The sequence below is a fragment of the Strongylocentrotus purpuratus genome, unplaced genomic scaffold (genome assembly GCF_000002235.5).
Source record: "Strongylocentrotus purpuratus isolate Spur 01 unplaced genomic scaffold, Spur_5.0 spur5_scaffold_7, whole genome shotgun sequence".
NCBI classification, from domain to species: Eukaryota; Metazoa; Echinodermata; class Echinoidea; order Camarodonta; family Strongylocentrotidae; genus Strongylocentrotus; species Strongylocentrotus purpuratus.
In genome coordinates this window covers 25,870,616-25,890,696 of record NW_022145613.1, presented here as the reverse complement: position 1 = coordinate 25,890,696, position 20,081 = coordinate 25,870,616, and the positions used below count along the sequence as shown (strand labels likewise).

Sequence of the window (20,081 nt, the reverse complement as noted above, 5' to 3'; positions counted from 1 at the left end):
TCTATCAAAATAAAAGTTTTAAATCACACTGGTACATTTTCTCCTGTCTTTTATGAGTGTTTGAAGTAAAGCCTTTGTTACCTCTGCAGAGCCCACATACATGTATGTTAAAACATTGCACTCGCAAATATCAAAATAACCACAAAATCTGTTTAACCACAAATGTAAAAATTTCCACTTTTAGTTATGCAGTTATTTTAATATTTTTGGTTGACATTTGCTGGGCTCAACAACCTCTTTCTATTCCAACAGTGCTTTTGAATCATAATTTGTTATGCATGATCATCCTCCCCCCCCCCCCCCCCCCCCCCCCCCCCCCCCCCCCCCCCCCCCCCTCTGCCTGTTTCCCTTCTCTCGCCACTGCCTCTCTTTCCATAAATATATCTATGTCTCTCTTCATAGAAGAGCATCTTTTTGTTTCCACTTTTGTTTTTCAAAAGCATGATTGTCATATGTAAGAGTCTATCCTTTTATGGGGGAAGCATCATATTGGACTATTTAAAACCCTTTATTTTAAACCCCTGTGGATCCAGGTTTTTGTATTGGTCATCGGTTTATCTAGATTGTCTGAGCAGGCGCGTACGCAAAAGCTTTTTTGCCATTATCCAGATTTTCTTAATTATACAAAATGATAAAGCGGAACATATTGTTCTTACAGTATAAACATAGAACATTATCTCATACATTATAAACACAGACATATTTTCAAAATATTTTCATTAAAGACCGTCAATACTACTGGGCCAGAAGGGATTAGACCACACAGCGAGGTCACTGACAGGTGGCTATCTCATTAACTCAGCTCTCAACTAACATAAGAAAAAGAGGATCATGGGGGACCAACAGGCACCGATTGGAGAAGTTTCTATATAAAGGGAGCAAGTAGCTACAAGTAGGACAGTGAGGCTTTAATATCAAAACTAATATAGTACATATTCAATCAAGTATACAAATTGTGATACCATTCTGCCATTTGGGAGAAAATTATAAAAAAGGAAAAGGTGACGGTAATAGACTCTACTTCATATTCATATTTTCGGATACAACATTATAAAAAGGAACAATTTTTACAGTATAAACATATCTTCTATACAAATTAATAAGTTCAATTTAAATTAAGCAATCTGAATAAAGATTTTCTTATATAGAGTCTAGACCTAAACAAAAAGTAATAATAAGGTTAAAGTGCCTACCGATTAAAGTGAATGAGCGCCAGCTATAGCTAGCTTGTCTAAAAGGTTGCGATTGCGCAATTTATTCAGCGGCAAATACAATTTGACTTCGAAGTTTGATTTGATATGAGGAAAACCATCGCTAATTAAGCGTATTTGAAGAGTGAGTATCCTCATTTTTATATTATCTTACGCTTGTATTTACATAAATTTATACTACAATCATCCATTTCTGTGAATTAACTGATCATCAGCAGGATTGGTTAACAAATTTCTCAATATTTAATTTGGTTGCATTGCGTTGTTCCACGCATTGATGTTCACGTTTGCGAATTCCCCCCCCCCGGCTGCGGGCCTGACTTTTTTTTGTGGTTGCTGTAGGCCTAGAGTTCTAAACCCTCAAACTCAAAGACATAAACCTACAACTATTAAATTTTCAGTTATAAATCCAGGCAGCCCGTCCCAATTTGGTGCGAATATGTTATTTAAGGAAATAAATATAGGGATCTGGATTATCTCTAGTCTAAATTAAACGTTAGAATTAGAAATTCTAATTCATAAATCATGCAAAAATCTATTCTTTTTCATGATATAAAATGTTTTACTTTGAATTATAACAAAATTTTGCTTCCTAAATATTGTTAGTAAATTGTAAGATAATCTAAGAAAAATAACTTCAGAGTCAGATTCCTGATCAGAATTATGGGAGTGTGATGAATGATGATGACGAGAATGAGATTGAGAATGAGAAATGATAAATTGATGATGGTGTTGCATGTTGGTGATAAACTGATAATGATTGTTGATACTTTAGCTTTTAGATTCTCATAATTATTAAAGTAAAAGTGAAATTGTGTTGTGTATAAACTATAAAGTGGACTATAGTAGACTACGATCTAAGTTGTGACAGTCGCTAGTCGGACAGTAAATGACTAATTTGATTCTTCTAACTTCTAAGATTGTTTTCTAACATTGTGTTGAGTTGAGTTTTTGTTTTGATTTAGCCTACTGATCATAATCTCATGATCAGTAATCTAAATTTAAATCAAACTGAAAACTAAACTCACAATCTTAGAATAATCAAATTGGTCATTTACTGTCCAAATGAGATCACATAATGATTTATTATTAAGTTTGTTGAGTTTCGAAAAGTGGTGTACAGTATACATTGTACTATATGAGATGTGAATTTAACTCATAATGAGTTAATTACACCATGAATTAGTATGTATTACCAATAGTGGACAGACAATTAAGAAGTTCTTAATTATTAACACTTTGGTCACTGGGAAGCAAAACTGTGTTGTGAAGTAACAGGTCAAGTTCTCCTTAGGTGGAAGGCATAATAACCATGTCGTGTTCTAAATTAATTACTGATAACCCCCAAAGATTTCATGGCCTTGATTTGTCTCTAATAAAAGCAATGCATAAAAAATGTAATATTGTACAAATATTTATTTTGATGAATAGACCCTACTCAAAATATATGACACTTTTAGTTGTCAACAATGTTCAGACTGCAGCTAGACACAAATTAAAAATTTAGAAGTTTAGCTCAGTATTACCTTTTCTCTTTTCTTACTTAAAACATTTCATTTACACTTTTGCAGGAGCATCTGGTATGGAATATTCAACATTGAGACAGCATGACGAGTGATGACACACACCCATCTTCATGTTCAACAAAGAAGATCAAGACTCTTTTGAAACGTTACACAGAATATCAAGTCGCACAACAAGAGTGTAATTTAACAAAACTTATCATTGGCCTTTGAAACTATCTGATATATTTAAATTTCCTTCACATGTCAGTAAGACTCTGCTGTTGAAATCTACAACTCTCTCTCTCTTTCTAAAAAACTTTTGGAATGTCTAAGAAAAACAGAAAACTCTAGTAAAATTTGCATTGGCTGGATAAAGAAAAAAATATAAGTGACGCTTGATACAGAAATTTAAAATAGATTTTACAAATTGGCTATTATGTTGGCAGGTACAGTTTTGTATGGTTTGATTTTAAGAATATTTATAAATTTGTCTCTATCCCTTATCTTCTTTTATTTTCTCATCTTTTCTCCCCTTGATCTCTGTCCTTCTCTCTCTCCCTTTCTCTTCCCGATCTCTTATCCCTCTCCCTCCCCCTCTCTCTCTCTCTCTCTCTCTCTCTCTCTCCATCTCTCTCTTCCAGACATCTTCATGTATGAACACTCCTAACTCCCTCTCCTCTACTCCCAGTCATTCCTTCTATTGTATTTCCTGACTCCGCCCATATTCATTTACTTTACTTTTGCTGTCTTTCTTTCATGCAGTGTTCAAAGAAATAGAAAAGGAGGCGATCAGTCTCATAGAGTCCAACGAAAAACTGAAATCAACAGCAAATGAGTGAGTATTTCTTTTGTTCATCTATCACATAGCTTGTGTTATATATGTAATGTTAGTGATTGTTATAGAGTACTCTTGGATTCAGATCCATTAAAACAAATATGTTCATGGAAGTGTTTTTAATTGGTATTTGTATTTATATTTTCTCTTTTTTTACCACTTTTTTTTTCACTCTGACTTTCTTTTTCTCTCAATCTGTTTCACATTCTTCTCATTATTTTTCTCATTCTTTTTCTCATTCTCTCATCAGAAATGCAAGATTTGTTACGCAGACTCAGAAGCGCTACAGAGAATGTAAGCAGGAGAATCAAGATTTAAAACTACAACTAGCCACCATCAAGTCCAACAGGTACCTAACATCATTCTTTAAGATACATATTACCTAGAAAATCAATTGTCGATGCCTTCATACAAATAGGCCATTTTTGTAATGTAACCAAATTTAATGCATAAGTCTTTGTGAAGTGGGTCAATACAAATTATTTCATTCACCTGATAAGAATAATAGTATTTCAATAGTCAGAATGCAAACTGCATATATTAAATGTTGCTAGGTAGGTCAAGCCATAATGTTTGTCCTATCTGGCAACAACTAATGTATGCAGTTCGAATTCTGTCTATTGAAATACTATTATTCTTATTAGGTGAATGAAATAATTTGTATTGAGGCACTTCACAAAGACGTATGCATTCAATTTGGTTACATTACGAAAATGGCCTATTGACATAGAGAGGAGATAACATGAAACCCAAGTTCGGCTAGGATCTGTACATTGGTTTGATGTTATTTTTTCTTTAATTCATGTTTCTTTACTTTTAGTCCATAGAAATGCTGGGCAAAGTTTTTTGAGGGTGATTTCGTACTTCTAGCTGTAAAAGATTTATATATTTTTGTGATTGACACACTTTAATGAAACTAAATGAATTGTAAATTTTACATTGAAAAAAATTTATAACCATTTCTGAAAAAGTTATTAAATTTGCGGACACACATTACAGCCGATTCATATTAAGGTTTACAGGACTATACACATAAAGTGTCTTATTTTTGTGATATTACTAAAAATGCAATTTGTTATTTATTCATTTTATTTTTGTAGGTCAGTTCGATTCAAGCCCCTCCCCCAACCCCCCCCCCCCCAATTTAGAACAACTTAATACTAAATAATAGTAAAACGTATATATTTATATGTCTATGTTCGTGTATCAAAATCACCATATGCATAATCCATCATTTCTTTCTTGACCTAATGTACAGGCAACATGAGATACAAAGCCCACAGTCTGACAATGCAAGCTCCAAACCAAAGGGAAAAGAAGGTATGTACTCAATGGTTTTTAAATTGCAAAGTACCATTTTCCAAGTCATCCATAGCAACCTCATTTGTTATCATGGAGCCTTGTGCACGCAAATTCTGTGCTCCTAACATTTCTTACGTTTTTTGATTATATAAGGGATACATAACATTATCTGAGCAGCAACGAATCAATTTTGATTGGGCTATTTAGGACTGTCATTAAATAGGGACTGCGGCTGGTGTTACCAGCTCTCAACATTTATCTGTTGATACTTGAACTAGCTATTGTTTCCAATTGCACAATACATTCACAAATAAAAAACTGATTGTCATAAGCAATGCCAACCAGCCCCTTTCTAAAATATTTGGGTGACTTTGTCCCTTGTACTTTGGAGGTGTTGTGGTTCCTTCAATTGATGCCCGATCCAAGGGTTCAGAGTTTGAATCTCAGCCCGGCAAGACATTAATCCAAATTTGACACTCTCCACCCAGGTGTAAATGGGTACCTGGCAATTGCCAGGTGATGATAATTGCAGGTCCCTCGGGAAGAACAGCATTGGTGCTGATCAGCACCTGGGTAAACAAAATTATTATTATTGATGTTGATGTCGTTGTTGTTACTGTCACTACTACTACTACTACCACCAAAATAGCCCCCACGTGTTGCTAAATGCCCCCCGCCCCATTATTTTGCTTTGAGCTCCTCAGGGAAATATTATTTTGAGAGATCAGAAAATCAAGACGTCAAAAGCTTTGTGCATATGACATGTTGTAATGTAGTCCAGATTTGCGAAAGTTCTGTGCTGCCTAATTTATGAAAGACTACGGACACAACTCAGGATGTTTGCAATTTGCAAATTATTTTGGGCTTTAGTGTTGTTATGCTGAAAGATTTAATTCTTAGAACAATGAAATGATGCTATTATGCTTAATTGGGAATGGGGGGGGGGTGGGGTTGTCTTTCCCGCATTGTGTTTTATTTCATTTCCAAATTTGATGTCATTGATAAAGCATCAGGTTACTGCGTTTAGTGTCTTCGGTGTTGAGGCATGTGATGCTAACCCCTCTCTCTTTCTCTTGCCCTTAGATGTTTCCAGCGATGAACAACCTGAGAAACTTGAGAGAAAGTGCAGCAAACTGTCCTCAAACAAACAAAAGAAGAAGGTTCGTTATCAGGAGCTGCCTCAGGAGGAGAAAAAGAGTCCTGTTCTATCAACCCTCTTACCAAGCAGAGGTGGAAGAGAGAACCAAGACCCCAAGATGCAGCCTATGATTCTGGTGGAGGAGGGAGGACTGTACACCATGAAAGATCAAAAGGTCAAGGGTCATTCATCAACAAGGGAATCCCAAGACGGGCCACCTGGTCAAGGGATCAGCAGTGTGTTTGTGCCGGAAACAATCCCTCTAGATTTGGATAGTGACAATGATGATGATGGTGATGATACAGACGAAGAGGAAGGACACCACATGGAGCGTGTCCGCAGTGGGCTTAGTAGAGGTAACAGAGCAAATAGAATGGTCAGGAAGAACTCAAAGCAAAGGAGACAGAGGAATGCCAAAGACCAATATGTGGTTGTCCCTGAGACTGTACCAATGGACTCTATTCCATACTCTCATGATTCTCTACTAGAAGAGTCAGACCTATTGATAAGTGATGCAGGGGGACATTTCATTCCTTTGGAACAGTCCACTCCTATGCTCCCAGTCCCACCATCAAGTGATTCCTCAAGAAGAAAAGCATTCCTCTCGACCGATTCAGCATCCCCCGTGTATTCAGGTGGCAAGCGCAGTCAAAAAGGCGTGATTCCGCCAACAGAATCACAGCTGTCTGTTGACTTCTCTATCACGCAGATGTCCCCAACTTTTGCCAGAAGCAGGTCCACACCTGGTAGGCAGGAGAGTGCTGCCCAGTCCTCATCTTCAAGGCATAGATCAGTATCCCATGCAGGAAAAGCAATCGCAAGCCATGAAACCCCAAACAGTAACATTCCAGTAACTCCGGAAAACATTCATTCCAACATTAAGATTACATCCTCTAGATCAAAGACATCTAATCCTGTCTGGGACACCCCAGATGACACTAATCAGGTGAGGAATAGTCGTGGAGTCACCCCTGACTATGATGAAAGTGGACAATCGGAGGCCTCCTTCCTGATTCTGCAACAACATCCCAGCTCCAGAGGTCCTTCACAAGTGCGATCTTCAGGAGGATCATCAAAAGAGGGAGCTGTCCACCCTGAGGTTCAAAAGAAATTGCTCACAGATAGTGAGGGTGAACGGAGGAAAAAAAGAAGATTGTCAGATGAATTTAGAGATGAAATTGCAAGCAAGAAGACGAGGACAGTAAAACAAGACGATATTTCTTTTGTTAGCAGTCCGAGGGATGAGAATGAATTGTGCAATAGAGATGGAAGACGGAAGGTATCCAGAACCAAGATGGAAGGTTCAGGAGAGATTTTGGAAAGACAGTCAAGTGCAGCAGCAAATGCTCAGAAAACTCATCACAATGACAAAAATGTCAGAGCAACTGAGACGAGCTCACATCTGCTTACCTGCGATAATCCCAAGTCAATGAAACAGACCAGGTTGACCAAAGACTCCTTCAAAGCAGTCATCAGCGAAGATGGTCAGAGACTCAAGAACCTGAACGGCGGGGCTCGCGTCTACGTTGATTCTCAGTACGATCCCTACCTGCAGCAAGCCATTCAGGAATCCATGGAAGTGCAGAAGGGACTGAACCATGATGAGAGAACGGGTAATGGGGATTTCAAGGTACCGAGACTGCCAAAGGCGCTGGACCGTGAACGAACATCGAAAGGTTCATCATCATCTACTTGTAGGAGACCTCATCTTAATGATGATGATGATGATGTTGCAATAATGGAGGAGAACGAATACACTTCTTTAGTTGAGGAAAGAGACGATCCAGAGGACAATGATGGTGGAGATTTGAATGGAAGCATCGATCCAGCTGTTCGCTTCAGTTTTATTGGCAATGAAGACGATGAAGACCACGGTGGTGAAGAATGGAAGCCAAATGAAGCGAAGAGAGCAGATGCTAGTGGAAACGTTAGGACTTTCCTTGTGCTTCCTAAAGACTCTAGGACTGATCAACGAAGAGGCAGTAAATCATCCAGGGCAAACTATGATGAACTGGAAGAAAAAAAGGAGGAAAGCAAACACAGACTCCTTGCGGAGGACAGCTTGGATGACATGTTTGAAGATGACGATCATGACGATGACAATGATGAAGATATTGGTGGTTGTCCGGGACCTGACAAAGACAGACAAGATCAGGGAATCGAAATTGAGGAGGGTTATGGTCTTAGGGAAGACCAAATTCTTAAGACATCTGTCCATGGAAGGGCCAAGTTTGAAGATGGCTCACTCCACGATCCTGGTACTGATCCTGCGGAAAGACGACCAGGAGAGATAGATGAAATGGCTTCCTCCTTTGTGAGAGAATTTGACTGGTAAGAGAAATATGTCAAACTTGATAAATCTCTAGTTGGACTAAAATGGCATGAGACTAGCCAGAACAGTGACCCTTATTGTGCAATGCATGTTCCTTGTTGCCTTTTAGATTTCTACTAAACATTGCAATGTCTTGAAGATGGGTCAAATCAAAACTTTTTATACAACAAAGTTTTACTATTGTAGGAATATTTTCTACTTTTAATTCTTAAATACTGTTACATCATGCACTAATGTGTATAGTTTTGGTATTACTATACAATGTTTTAAAAGTGATGTAACAAAATTTGCATATAGTTTGGTCAAAATATTTGCAAGACATATCTGACATAAGTGATAAATTAACATATGACTGGATCAAAAATATTATTACAACAAGATGATGACGTGGATCCTACATGTAAACAAAGGATTGGTTGAAAGCGTACACGTGACCAGGCATTTATTCTGCCTAACGCGTAATTTGGATAGGGACCGGTCATTATCAAAATCGTGTTATAAAACATCATTTCATAAAACATAATCTGATAAAACAAATAATACACATCATTTTGTTCGAGCATTAGTAAAATTACCCGCACCCGGTACCTTCAAAACAGTCCAAACACCCTCGGCTATCTCCTCAGACGTGTTAGACTGTTCCAAAGGTACCTCGTGTGGGTAATTCTTACTAATGCCCTCACTGCTGTGTATTATTTGTATACTTAATTTATTAAGAATACTATTGGAAGTTTGTGTATCTATTGATATCGTGATAGATTATAATGGTGGTAATTGTTTTGATCCACTGCTTAGTTGACATCATACTAGTGCTAATGATATCAGAGGTACTGATCATATGGTAACTGATATTTCTTGCAGTCTTCCTCAGAGAGACGATGCTCCAAATTACAAGTACACGGATGTAGTGAGGAAGAGGGATGAGAGACAGAGGCTCAAAGGATTTGACTGCAAGGAATGTGCCGGGGTATGTTTGTTTCTATTTGTTGGTATGATAACATTCTCAGACCTGCCAACCTGTACGATTTAATCGTATTTTATACGATTTTTAGAAGTAAATACTTTCCTGTAAAGTATCATACAAGCATCTCACATGGGCAATATGGGGATGTTCATTGGTTCATCGAACACAGTCATGACAAAATCATGCATATTCAAGCAATGATCCATACAAAAAAATTCTTCCTGTATGTAGAAACTGTAAGAGGCATTGATCCATTAAAAAAAAAAAAAAAAAAAAATTGTCAGTAAAATACAACTTTTGGGTCAAACGAATACGGTTTTTGAACTCCAGAGGTTGGCAGGTCTGCATTGTGAACTTCAAAGTGCTTAATACGTCTATGATGTCTATAAGAACTTTATAGAGGTATATTATTCTTTAAAATAAATATACATCATTCTTTAAAATAAATATACATCATTCTTTAAAATAAAAATTACCTTACAAATCAACTGTGTACAGATGGAATGTATAAAATCAGCCTCAAAATCTTTACCCAGTATTCTATGGGCTAAGGGATAAGGAGTGTGAAGGAAAAAAAGAATAACATAAGACTGAGACACCGGACTCAAATTGAACTTGGGCTCTGTGTGGGCCCTATTTTATGCGAGCGCATATGGATGTGTTGAGTACCTGTAGTCAGCTTCCAATTCACTTTTATGTTAATTGAGAGTGTATTTAAACTTGTGATATCTCTAGATACAGATGATAGAAGCTCAAATTTTGAATATAGTATTACAAAATGGATGTATTAACATACAGAACAAAAGATATGTTGGTGATTGCTTTACTTTTACCTTTACCTTTTAGTCTTTATAAATCAGTAGTCACAATATTAAGCCAAAAGTTGAAAGTGTACCAATCACTAAAAAATATTGTTTTGTTCTGTATGTTTTATGTTTAGCATCCCCATACTATTCTAAATATGAGCTTTAAATGCAACTTCTTTCTGAATTACATAGCGCTTACGGTAATACATCTATGATAGAGAGGTATATTATTATTCCGGTCATGGGATTCAGGCTTGCCCCCCGCCCGCTCCCTGGGGAGCTTTGAGCCAGACACAATTTTACAGATGCACACAATTCTGAGCAAACTACAAATACCTTTACAAGTACCATACCAGGTAACCATTAACACCTTTGTGGAGAGAAGCGAGTTAATGTAGATAAACTACCTTGCTTATGGATGCAATTGCTGTGCTGGGAATCAAAGTCAAGACCTTTGCATCTGCGTTTGAGTGTTTAAACTACTTGAATATGACACCTCTACAATATTTTGATAAAAGAGAAAACTTTGAAAGGTATTTTCTTCCAAGTATGTTCCTGAGAAAATATTGCTGCAACACTGGTTGGAAATGAACTCGAGGGGCATTACATAAATATTGATGTGATCCTGTCAGCATCCTTACCCAAGAAATGTTATTACATCACAGCATTATTAAAGTGGCACGTTCCCGCCAGTGGAGTTATCGCTGCTCTAGTCATCGCCATCTTGGTTCCGAAGATCGACTTCTAATTTGCATACAGCTGTCAATCAAAGTACGCGCGGCCTGGCCTGCCTTCGCCAAGCCAGCTGATCGCTGACGATCGCGACGTCACGAAAGTGGGCGGAAACAGCAGCCGAATCTTAGAGCCGAACTGCGATTGGCATTACTTCGGCACATGTATGCGATAATCGGTATTGTCCGGGCATTCGGAACATGCCATCTGCGTAAGAGCCGTATTCTGTTGGTGTCAATAGGCAGCTAGCACCGTCCGCCAGCGGGTACGTATTTTGAACGCCCTCTGGAATACGGGGAACATGCCTCTTTAAAATTATACTTGCGGTTGTTCCACTACCAATAAAGGTGTAATTTTGATAAATGGTTTGAAATCTTAGCTGCTGTTAAAGATTGAAGGCCATGGGCTCAAGCCCCAGTATAGCCCTTACACTACATCATTCAGCCATGTATTTGTAATCAATATTCCTACTCTCTATTCAGGGAAAAAAAATTTTTTTTTTTTTTTTTTTTTGTTTTTTTTGGGGGGGGGGCTACTTTTCAAGCTTGCCTGCATAAAAATAACACTCTAAAATTTGTTTTGCATTGAACTCTATGCAAATTTACGAGGACTCTTTTCCAATTTTCGGGAGCTCTTTTGGGCATTTTGGGGGGCAAATTCGCCCTGAGCCCCTGTGTATTTTTTTCACCATCTCTATTTTCTCTTTATAGTAGTATTAATAAAAACACTGGCGGATGCAAACACTATTTTATTTTAATTTTAAAATGTATGCATACTATTGCATAGGTGTATATGACTAGCTATAATCCTCCAAACAGAGGTTTTATGCTGGAACTGGAGTGTTCAACGTATGCAATGACAAGGGCTATCAATGATAAAAGCACTGTATGAAAGTGATTAATAGTGGTATCATGTTTTACCAGGATTTTTATTTATGACGTGACAAGCAACAGGCAGCTCATTAATACCAGGACTTAAGATAACCTTCAGAGGGTCATGTACAATTTGGTATGCGCTCTAGATCAAACTTGTCAGATTTCTTGGATGCTAGATGATACATAGCGAGATACTATCAATTCTAAGCTGCTGCGAAGATGTTTCATCTTCTCATGAAATTCTAAACAAATGAGAAGTAAACATAGATTTGTATGCTTGGCCTATCTGTCCGGCATGTTAAATAAACACAATGTCAATGTGTGAATGAGGCCTATGATAAACCTTGATATATGGGTGTTTGTGTGTCCGCAAAGCCATATTTTAGTGGCCTTGGCCTTAGCCTTGGTCTGGAACCAAGTTATGTGTACTAATCCTTTGGTAGGTAAATGTATACATGTATTGGCTATGTGACTTGAATACTGGCCCTGCTACATCATTGATTCAAACTTAACCTTGTTTGCTCAAATTCAAAATCCATACAAAATCTGGACAAGATGTTTAAATATTTTGCACATCATTGTGTTTGTTGGTCTGAAACAATATATGGATTGCATTTATGTAGTAGCATGCCAGTGTTTTTATAATTTTCAAAACTCACCTTCACCTACATGTACATATATGTATAAGAAAAAAGAAACAGAGCCAACAACAACAACAACAACATCATGTGGGTGTTAAGATCATCTCTTTTCAGTGATGAATCAATTGTCAAGATGCAGATTCCAAACCATACGGCCGGCCTGCCAAACTTTCGGTGACCGCCTATTTGTTGTTGTTATGCCCACCAGCAGAAACAATGCCAGGTGTGCCATACTGTAACACATATTCTGTGCGAATATCACTGAAGATCAAGGATCTTGCCTACTTTATTTCTCTTTCTGTAGCCTAACCCTATACCTCAAGGTATTGTAAAAACCTCGTTCACACTTAAGGGCCTTGTTTTGACGGGCTCAATAAATTGCACAAAAGCACAACAAATAAACAACCAACCAACCAAAAAAAAAGAAGAAAAAAAAGCAACAACAAAAATGCCTGCTTTCTGTATCTTTTTTTCCTGTCACCTTACCCCAAATCTCAAAGTAAAGAGAAATGCCCTGTTTACACTATGGATCTAGTTTAGAGGTGACACAGTAAATTGTTGGAGAAGTAGAGGGAGAGGGAGAGGGAGAGTCTACTGACCTATTTGACAGAAGTTGCAGAAATAAAGGAAAACAAAAAGAGATGGATTCTGGTCTCTAATTTCTTTGCCATTGTCCACATTGATCTCGAGATATGTACTCTGTATCATCTCAATTTAAAGAAATTTGATATTTAAGCAAAACAATGATATTCTGTCTCAAGTTTTATGTTCACACTGATAAATAAAAAAACAACTTGAATGTCACTTTATGGAAGACTACTCTGGATGGATAATGTTTTTTATTTTCATTTTATGACTGGGTAAAGACCTAGAAGAAGCAGGCATCTTTAATAACAAAACAAAAAATGAAGGGGCATTTCCGGAACTTTGCCTAAGGAGGGGCAAAACTTCTCTTTCTACCTCTTTCTATGACCAATATACCACTTTTTTAGGGCCCTGGTTTGCGTTACAGGGGGGGGGGGGGGGGGAGGGGTATCACCCAATTTGGCTTATTCTGGGAAGAAAAAAAAATGTAACTAAGAATGTAACTAAGAATGTCTACATTTTATGCATTTCTTGACTGACAATTATTCCCTGACCTGCTGCTGACTAGTATACAAGTGGCTGCATTCTTTTTCTTGGTTAGAAATCTGTCAGGAGTTGAAAATTGCCCCCCCCCCCCACCTCTCCTTTAAATACTACTGAGTCTGAGTGAATAGAATGCTAGCGTGCTAAGACTGTTTGTTAAAGTTTGACAGTAGATACTTGATGGATATTATCTTACAAATGACCATGAAATGTAGCATTTTAAAGAAGCCATGCACTTTGTACAGTAGCGGCTAGGTTACAGTGATTTCAAATGAACTTTGTTGCATCCTGTTCATTTCCACTTTGATATACAATGCATGTAACATTTAAATAGCTATAGTAGAATAGTGAGAGTATTGACATGCACTTCTCTTAAAATTCAAAGCAATTTGAAATTAAATAAGCAAGAGAGAGAGAGAGAGAGAGAGAAGAAAGAGGGAGACAGAAAGCAATCTAATGATAATAATAATAATGATAATACTACTGCTGCTGCTACTACTGCTACTACTACTACTACTACTACTACTACTACTACTACTACTACTAGTCTACTACTACTACTTTAACTACTAAAACTACTACTTTAACTGCTAAAACTACTACTACTACTATTGCTACTACAAATAATGATAATATTAAGAAGAAGAAGGGGGAGGAGGAGGAAAGCAAGAAGAGAGAGAGAGAGAGAGAGAGAGAGAGAGAGAGAGAATAAGGGGGGGGGGGTGGGTGGGGTTATAGCTTTAAACCCACATACAATTGGAATAAGTACAGGAAAATGCTAGCATTAGGAGTGAGTATATATGGGTCAATGCCACAATTTATATTTTTGTTGTTGTTGTTGGGAGAGCGGGATAATGTACTTGTATACTTACATGACTATCCAAAGACATTGACTGAACAATCAACAATGTATCTACAATGTATATAAAGCCATACAATCTCTTTCAAGAGTAAGGACGTTTGCTATTTACAGTAGTACTTTAATAGTTGGAATGTCATTGAAAAGAAACAGACATTGCCAGAAAAATGTCAAATCCAGGGTCATGTCTGATCGTTTGATGTGTGTTTACTGGATTAATGATAATGATGGATCAGATCACCAATTAAGATCTCACGTTAGTGGACGCGTTCATGTGATAGGTTCTATGATAAGAATACATAAATGTCTGGGGTCATTGTTAAATTCTTAGACATGTTTACAAAAAAACTGATTTCATGTCAGTGCAGGGAGCGTGGATACATCTTAAAACCCAACTCCTTGTTGAAACTGACTTTAGTTTAGGTTCATACGGCAATTTGTTAACCTTAAGTTTAGTCCAAGGTTTTAAACTTTGAAGTTATGTATGTAGTTACATGTAGGGACCATGATGATGATGCATTTCTAGGGGCTGTTTCACAAAGATCCTAAGTTGAACTTGACTCTTATTTGACTCTAATTTGGACTTGAATATTATGGAGAGCCTTTTGTAGCCTTAATTAAAATAAAATATATTCAGAAGCAAAAATTGAAGTATTTTAGACTTTTCAAAAATTCCACATCGAGAACATAAAATTTCCTTGATAATAGAAAATATGAATGATTTGAATCAACATTTTACGCTTTATAAAATAACTTATACAAAATAATTTCAAAGATGCTAATGGCTTTACATAATTGTTAAGTCCAACTTAGAGATATGTTCAACTTAGGATATTTGTGAAACATCCCCCAGGTTATTAAAGTGTGAACACAATTAACTTTGAAGTTTTTGCCGGGTTGTAGTTTGAATGAATACTTGACCGACTTGTAGTTTGAATGAATACTTGACCAACTTGTAGTTTAAGACTTGAATACTTGACCGATTTGTAGTTTGAATGAATACTTGACCGACTTGTAGTTTGAATGAATACTTGACCAACTTGTAGTTTAAGACTTGAATACTTGACCAACTTGTAGTTTAAGACTTGAATACTTGACCGATTTGTAGTTTAAATGAATACTTGACTGACTTGTAGTTTGAATGAATACTTAACCAACTTGTAGTTTAAACTGGAATATGCATGGCTTCTATTGTCGTTGTTAGTGGATTGTTTTTTTTGTAACTACGAGGTTACGCAATCTTAAAGGAAACCAAAACCTTCATACTAAGTTACTTTTATTGTAAAGTTTAAGATATTTGAAAAATATCAGTGAAAATTTGAACAAAATCGGGCAAGGAATAAGGAAGTAAGAGCTTTTTGAAATGACTAGTCACTAGAGGGCGGTATTCAATTTGATGACATCATCTGTGGACAACTCTTCATGCCTTTTGTACATTAAATTTCATGTTTTTCCTTCTCTCTTGTTATAGAGGTAATGTACTCCCCTGAAAGCAAGATATAGAATGCAAAATGATATTCTACTTCACATGTTATGAAGTCGGATCAAGAACACAAATAAATACGAAGAAAACAAAAAAATTGTGAAATTTTATGTACAAAAGGCATGGAGAGTTGTTCACAGATGATGTCATCAAATTGAATACCGCCCTCTAGTGACTAGTCATTTCAAAATGCTCTAACTTTCTTATTCCTTGCCCGATTTTGTTCAAATTTTCACTGATTTTATTCAAATCTTTTAAACTTTACAATAAAAGTAACTTAGTATGAAAGTTTTGGTTTCCTTTAAAGTTTAAAACCATGTCAGTCACATGTGAACACAGTTTTTAACTTCTACATCATAAAGACCATTTGATACCACTTGAGAGGGAAAATTCCTCCAAGAGTGCGATTTGGAGAAATATTTTTCCAAGAATGTTTGTTCTGGCAGATAAGAATGGATGATGACCAGTGCTATGCTGTCAAAACTGTTTGATAAATTGTCTTTGTTTGGTGTATGACAGTGGATATCTTTTAAAACTGACTTTAAGCCTTCTTATCACTGGAAAAGGAAAAATGCCTCCTGGAAAGTAACTCACCGGGTACCTCATATTTCCTAATGTATTTTCCAGGACCTTTTAGATAAGGATTAAATAATTGCAGATGGCCAAGTGCCACTGTCTGACTGTGCTGTATTTTGAATTTAATTTTTGTTTAAACATGTTCCATACCTGTAAAGGGATAACTTACGGAAATGTTTTCATTGATAGTGATATATCAAGTTTGAGGAAGTTTTTTGTTTCAATATTACTTTATCAACATCATGATTAGTAATAAAGGAAGTAATAGTATATACAATGGTATACATGTAGATACTACATAAAAAGTTTATAAAAGTAGAAAAGGGGAACAGTGCAGGTCATATTTTATTATTAACAATGCAGGGCTATTAGGGATGATATTTGTTTGAAGATAGGAAGTATATCCAGTACCAATCTTTATGTGCTTAAGGTCAGGTCATTGCTTTCATGTGGAGGGAGCCGGGAGGAAGATTGTTGGAACTGATGTTATTGTTTAGACTTGGAGTCAGTTTTCAAGGGACTCTAAGTTCAAAACTGACCCCTCTATCTTTAGATAGTGATGTATATTCTCAATTTTTGATATGTATTGTTATGTAGGTAAGAACTGTATGATTGTGATACCGTAAATGAAAAGGGAAACCTTATTTTAATCAAGGAAATTTGTGAAACAAATAATCTAGATTAGAATGTTAAATAACGTGGTTCAAAAGAAATTATAACAATTTTTTTAAATGAAAAAATGAGATCAAAATTAGATTTTGAAACCATTTTACAGTCGTTTCTATACTGCAGAGGACATTCAGTTGTTGGAAAGCAAAGCAAAGCAAAACCAAAAATATCAACATTACTATGTTTGACATTTTCCAGTTGGTGGAGAATTCGTAAACCAATATGATTAAAAAAAAAACTTATATACAGTCAAACCTGCTTAAGTGATCACCTGTCTACAAAGACCACCTCTCTACAACAAGCAAATTTTTTGTTTCCCTTGGGCGGTCGCTGTAGACAGGTTTGACTGTATTATGTTATGTGTGATAGTTCTATGTAATTTGTGTTGGAGATTTCAAGTGAATGGAAAAATCGGCAAGATTAATTTGTTTTCTGGTCCATACAAAAATTCCTGAAATCTTCTTTAATTCCCCCATGGTTGAAAGCGTTTAGTCGTGCCTAGATGTTTTTATTTTTCTTGCATGACAAAGATTACAAAGATTACAAGATCAGATGGTATTTATTTGTACTGCTCTGAATTTGATATGTTACTCTCATGCTTATAAGATTTTTTTATTTCCTTGAAAAATAATACAACTGTTTATAAATGGTCATTTGATACAAGCATAGCTATGAAACAGACACCGTGTGAATGCAAACACCATGTGAACTTAAAGCGTGATGTAGACCCCTACATGTATATCTCCAGTACATTTTAGATGAATTAAGAATATCCTCAATATACATGTAAGAACTGATTATCTCAATGATTCCTCTTATCTTTTCAGTCAGTCAAACTTACACAAATTTTCTGGAATGACTAACATATTCAAATTCCTCTTCACATCGTCAGTCAAACTGACATCTTTGATTTTCTTTCATCTCTTATGGTCAGTCAAACTTTCACTTAATTGTTTTTTCTGGATTTACTAACATATTCAAATTTATGGATGTTTCTTTCCTGGGGACCTATCAACAAGTTATTCCATTAACCTGTTATTAATGAATGAACTACAATACTTGGAATCTAGTTGGCATACATTACTTGTTGCTATGTCAGGCAATTCCCGGGCAAACTTTCAGGTTGTCAAGAACAACCATTGTAATTAAGTATGCATACAATTTGAATAAATATATTTTAGTGATCTGGGACCCGTTTCACAAAGCCTTTTTTCAATGACAGATGACAAATATCAGTGACAAATCTGCTGATAACCAATCAGAAGCAAGGATTTCGGTAGCTTATAACAACAACTGTCATTTGTCACTGATGACAAGTTTGGTGAAACACCCCCTGGTCTATTGATCATGCCACAAGAGTGTTGCATTGCCCTCAAGGTAATTGCTCCTTTTCTTGTATTTATATGTAGTACTATGAAGGACTTGGTCTTACCAGTGAAGAGATAGCTCAGAGGACTAAGAACTGTTCCAGACATCGAGGCCATTTCGAACGACCCAACACCCCAGAGCACTTCTGGTCTATAGGCTTTCCTGATACTGAAACTTGTGTAGAAAGAGGTAAGAAGGCTAGAAGAATTAAAAAAAAAATGACTATAGTTTTAAGCCTGGTGATATTGATATTAATACTACTACCCCTACTGCTACTACCACTACCACTACCACCACCACCACCACCACCACCACTACCACCACCACCACCACTACCACCACCACCACCACCACCACCACTACCACCACCACCACCACCACCACCACTACCACCACCACCACCACTACCACCACCACCACCACCACCACCACCACTTCCACTACTACTTCTACTACTATTATTACTTCTACTACTTCTTCTACAACTACTCTACTACTACTACTACTGCTACTACTATTACTTGTAATACTACTACTACTACTACTGCGTGCAAATGAGTTAATTATATGATTTCTTTTCGCACTTGAGTTTAGGCTGTATGCATCTGTTCTACAAAGTTGGGCTGAGTACGATAGGTGTATAAACAGCCTTGACGAGAGCAGATAAATCCTGTAATAAACCAATGAAAACATGCATCATTTGTTTCTTTTACAGCAACACTCCTAGATCCTTGTTATCTGATGTAAAAATAATTTAATTTCAAGATTGTTTTGTCAGTCATTATTGCTGACAAATAAACCTCAAGTTTTATAGGCTTACTTATAAAGCGTGCACATAAACTTGTTCCATACTAGTATACATGTACGCCTACTATATTCAAAATTTGATATTTAATCTTTGAATGTCTTAAATACATGAGCTTCATGTGGTGGTTTTACACACTACTTCAGGGGTATTTGGTGCCCTTTATGCTAATCTTTCATAAATATCCAACAAATCATTTATATGACACTCTTTGACTTTCCAATCTCCTTCTCTGACCAGGTTATCTCAAGGTGGCCCGGGAAGAAGAGATGCCGAAGAAAACACGCAGGAATAGATACCTGACCAGACCTATCCATGGAAAGAACAAGCCAGCAGGAGAAGAAGAAGAAACTTGATTCCAGGTTTATAATCATTTCAAGCCCGACTGTACTGCTTATAGCTACTTGCGCCATAGCCACATCTATAAAGCAAACAATGCCTAATCGGTACCAGTTGGTCCCCCATGATCCTCTTTTTCTTATGTTAATTGAGAGCTGATTTGAAGAGATAACCACCCATCAGTGACCTTGCAGGGAGGTCTAATCCCCCTTGGCCAAACTTGTACAGACGGGCTTTAATAGATATATTTCATGTGATGGTTTGTTTATTTTTTTTATACCAAGACTGCTAAGAAAGCATATGTATCCTTGTGAGCGAGGCTCCGCACTAAAATTTTTTGAAAGAGGATCCAGAGTTCAGAGTTTTGTATACATGAGCCCTATGCAATTTACCCTTTTCCCCTTCCATGGTGAATTTAAACTGCAAAAACAGGTGGAGTTTCGGATGGAATTTGAAAAAAACCACACTCCTGAGGTGAATTATTTCAATTCTGGTTTTTGGTTTCATTTATGG

General features: G+C 36.7%; 1 protein-coding gene across 1 annotated transcript; it reads left to right on the top strand.

Annotated features, from left to right (window-relative positions):
* The first annotated feature begins 1,216 nt into the window (after nt 1-1,216).
* LOC100893167 lies at nt 1,217-19,657 on the top strand. The gene is made up of 9 exons (XM_030974657.1): nt 1,217-1,335; nt 2,783-2,915; nt 3,479-3,551; nt 3,802-3,900; nt 4,810-4,871; nt 5,937-8,322; nt 9,185-9,290; nt 18,466-18,613; nt 19,470-19,657. The coding sequence occupies exons 2-9, from the start codon at nt 2,819-2,821 to the stop codon at nt 19,583-19,585; spliced, it is 3,087 nt and encodes a 1,028-aa protein (XP_030830517.1). The 5' UTR covers nt 1,217-1,335; nt 2,783-2,818; the 3' UTR covers nt 19,586-19,657.
* Nucleotides 19,658-20,081: the final 424 nt, after the last annotated feature.

Excerpts from the sequence above, each read along its gene's own strand:
- LOC100893167 (XM_030974657.1), top strand. The coding sequence starts at position 2,819 with ATGACGAGTGATGACACACACCCATCTTCATGTTCAACAAAGAAGATC. Across the intron at positions 3,901-4,809 it reads GCCACCATCAAGTCCAACAG|GCAACATGAGATACAAAGCC; the intron begins GTACCTAACATC and ends CCTAATGTACAG. Across the intron at positions 9,291-18,465 it reads ACTGCAAGGAATGTGCCGGG|TACTATGAAGGACTTGGTCT; the intron begins GTATGTTTGTTT and ends ATTTATATGTAG.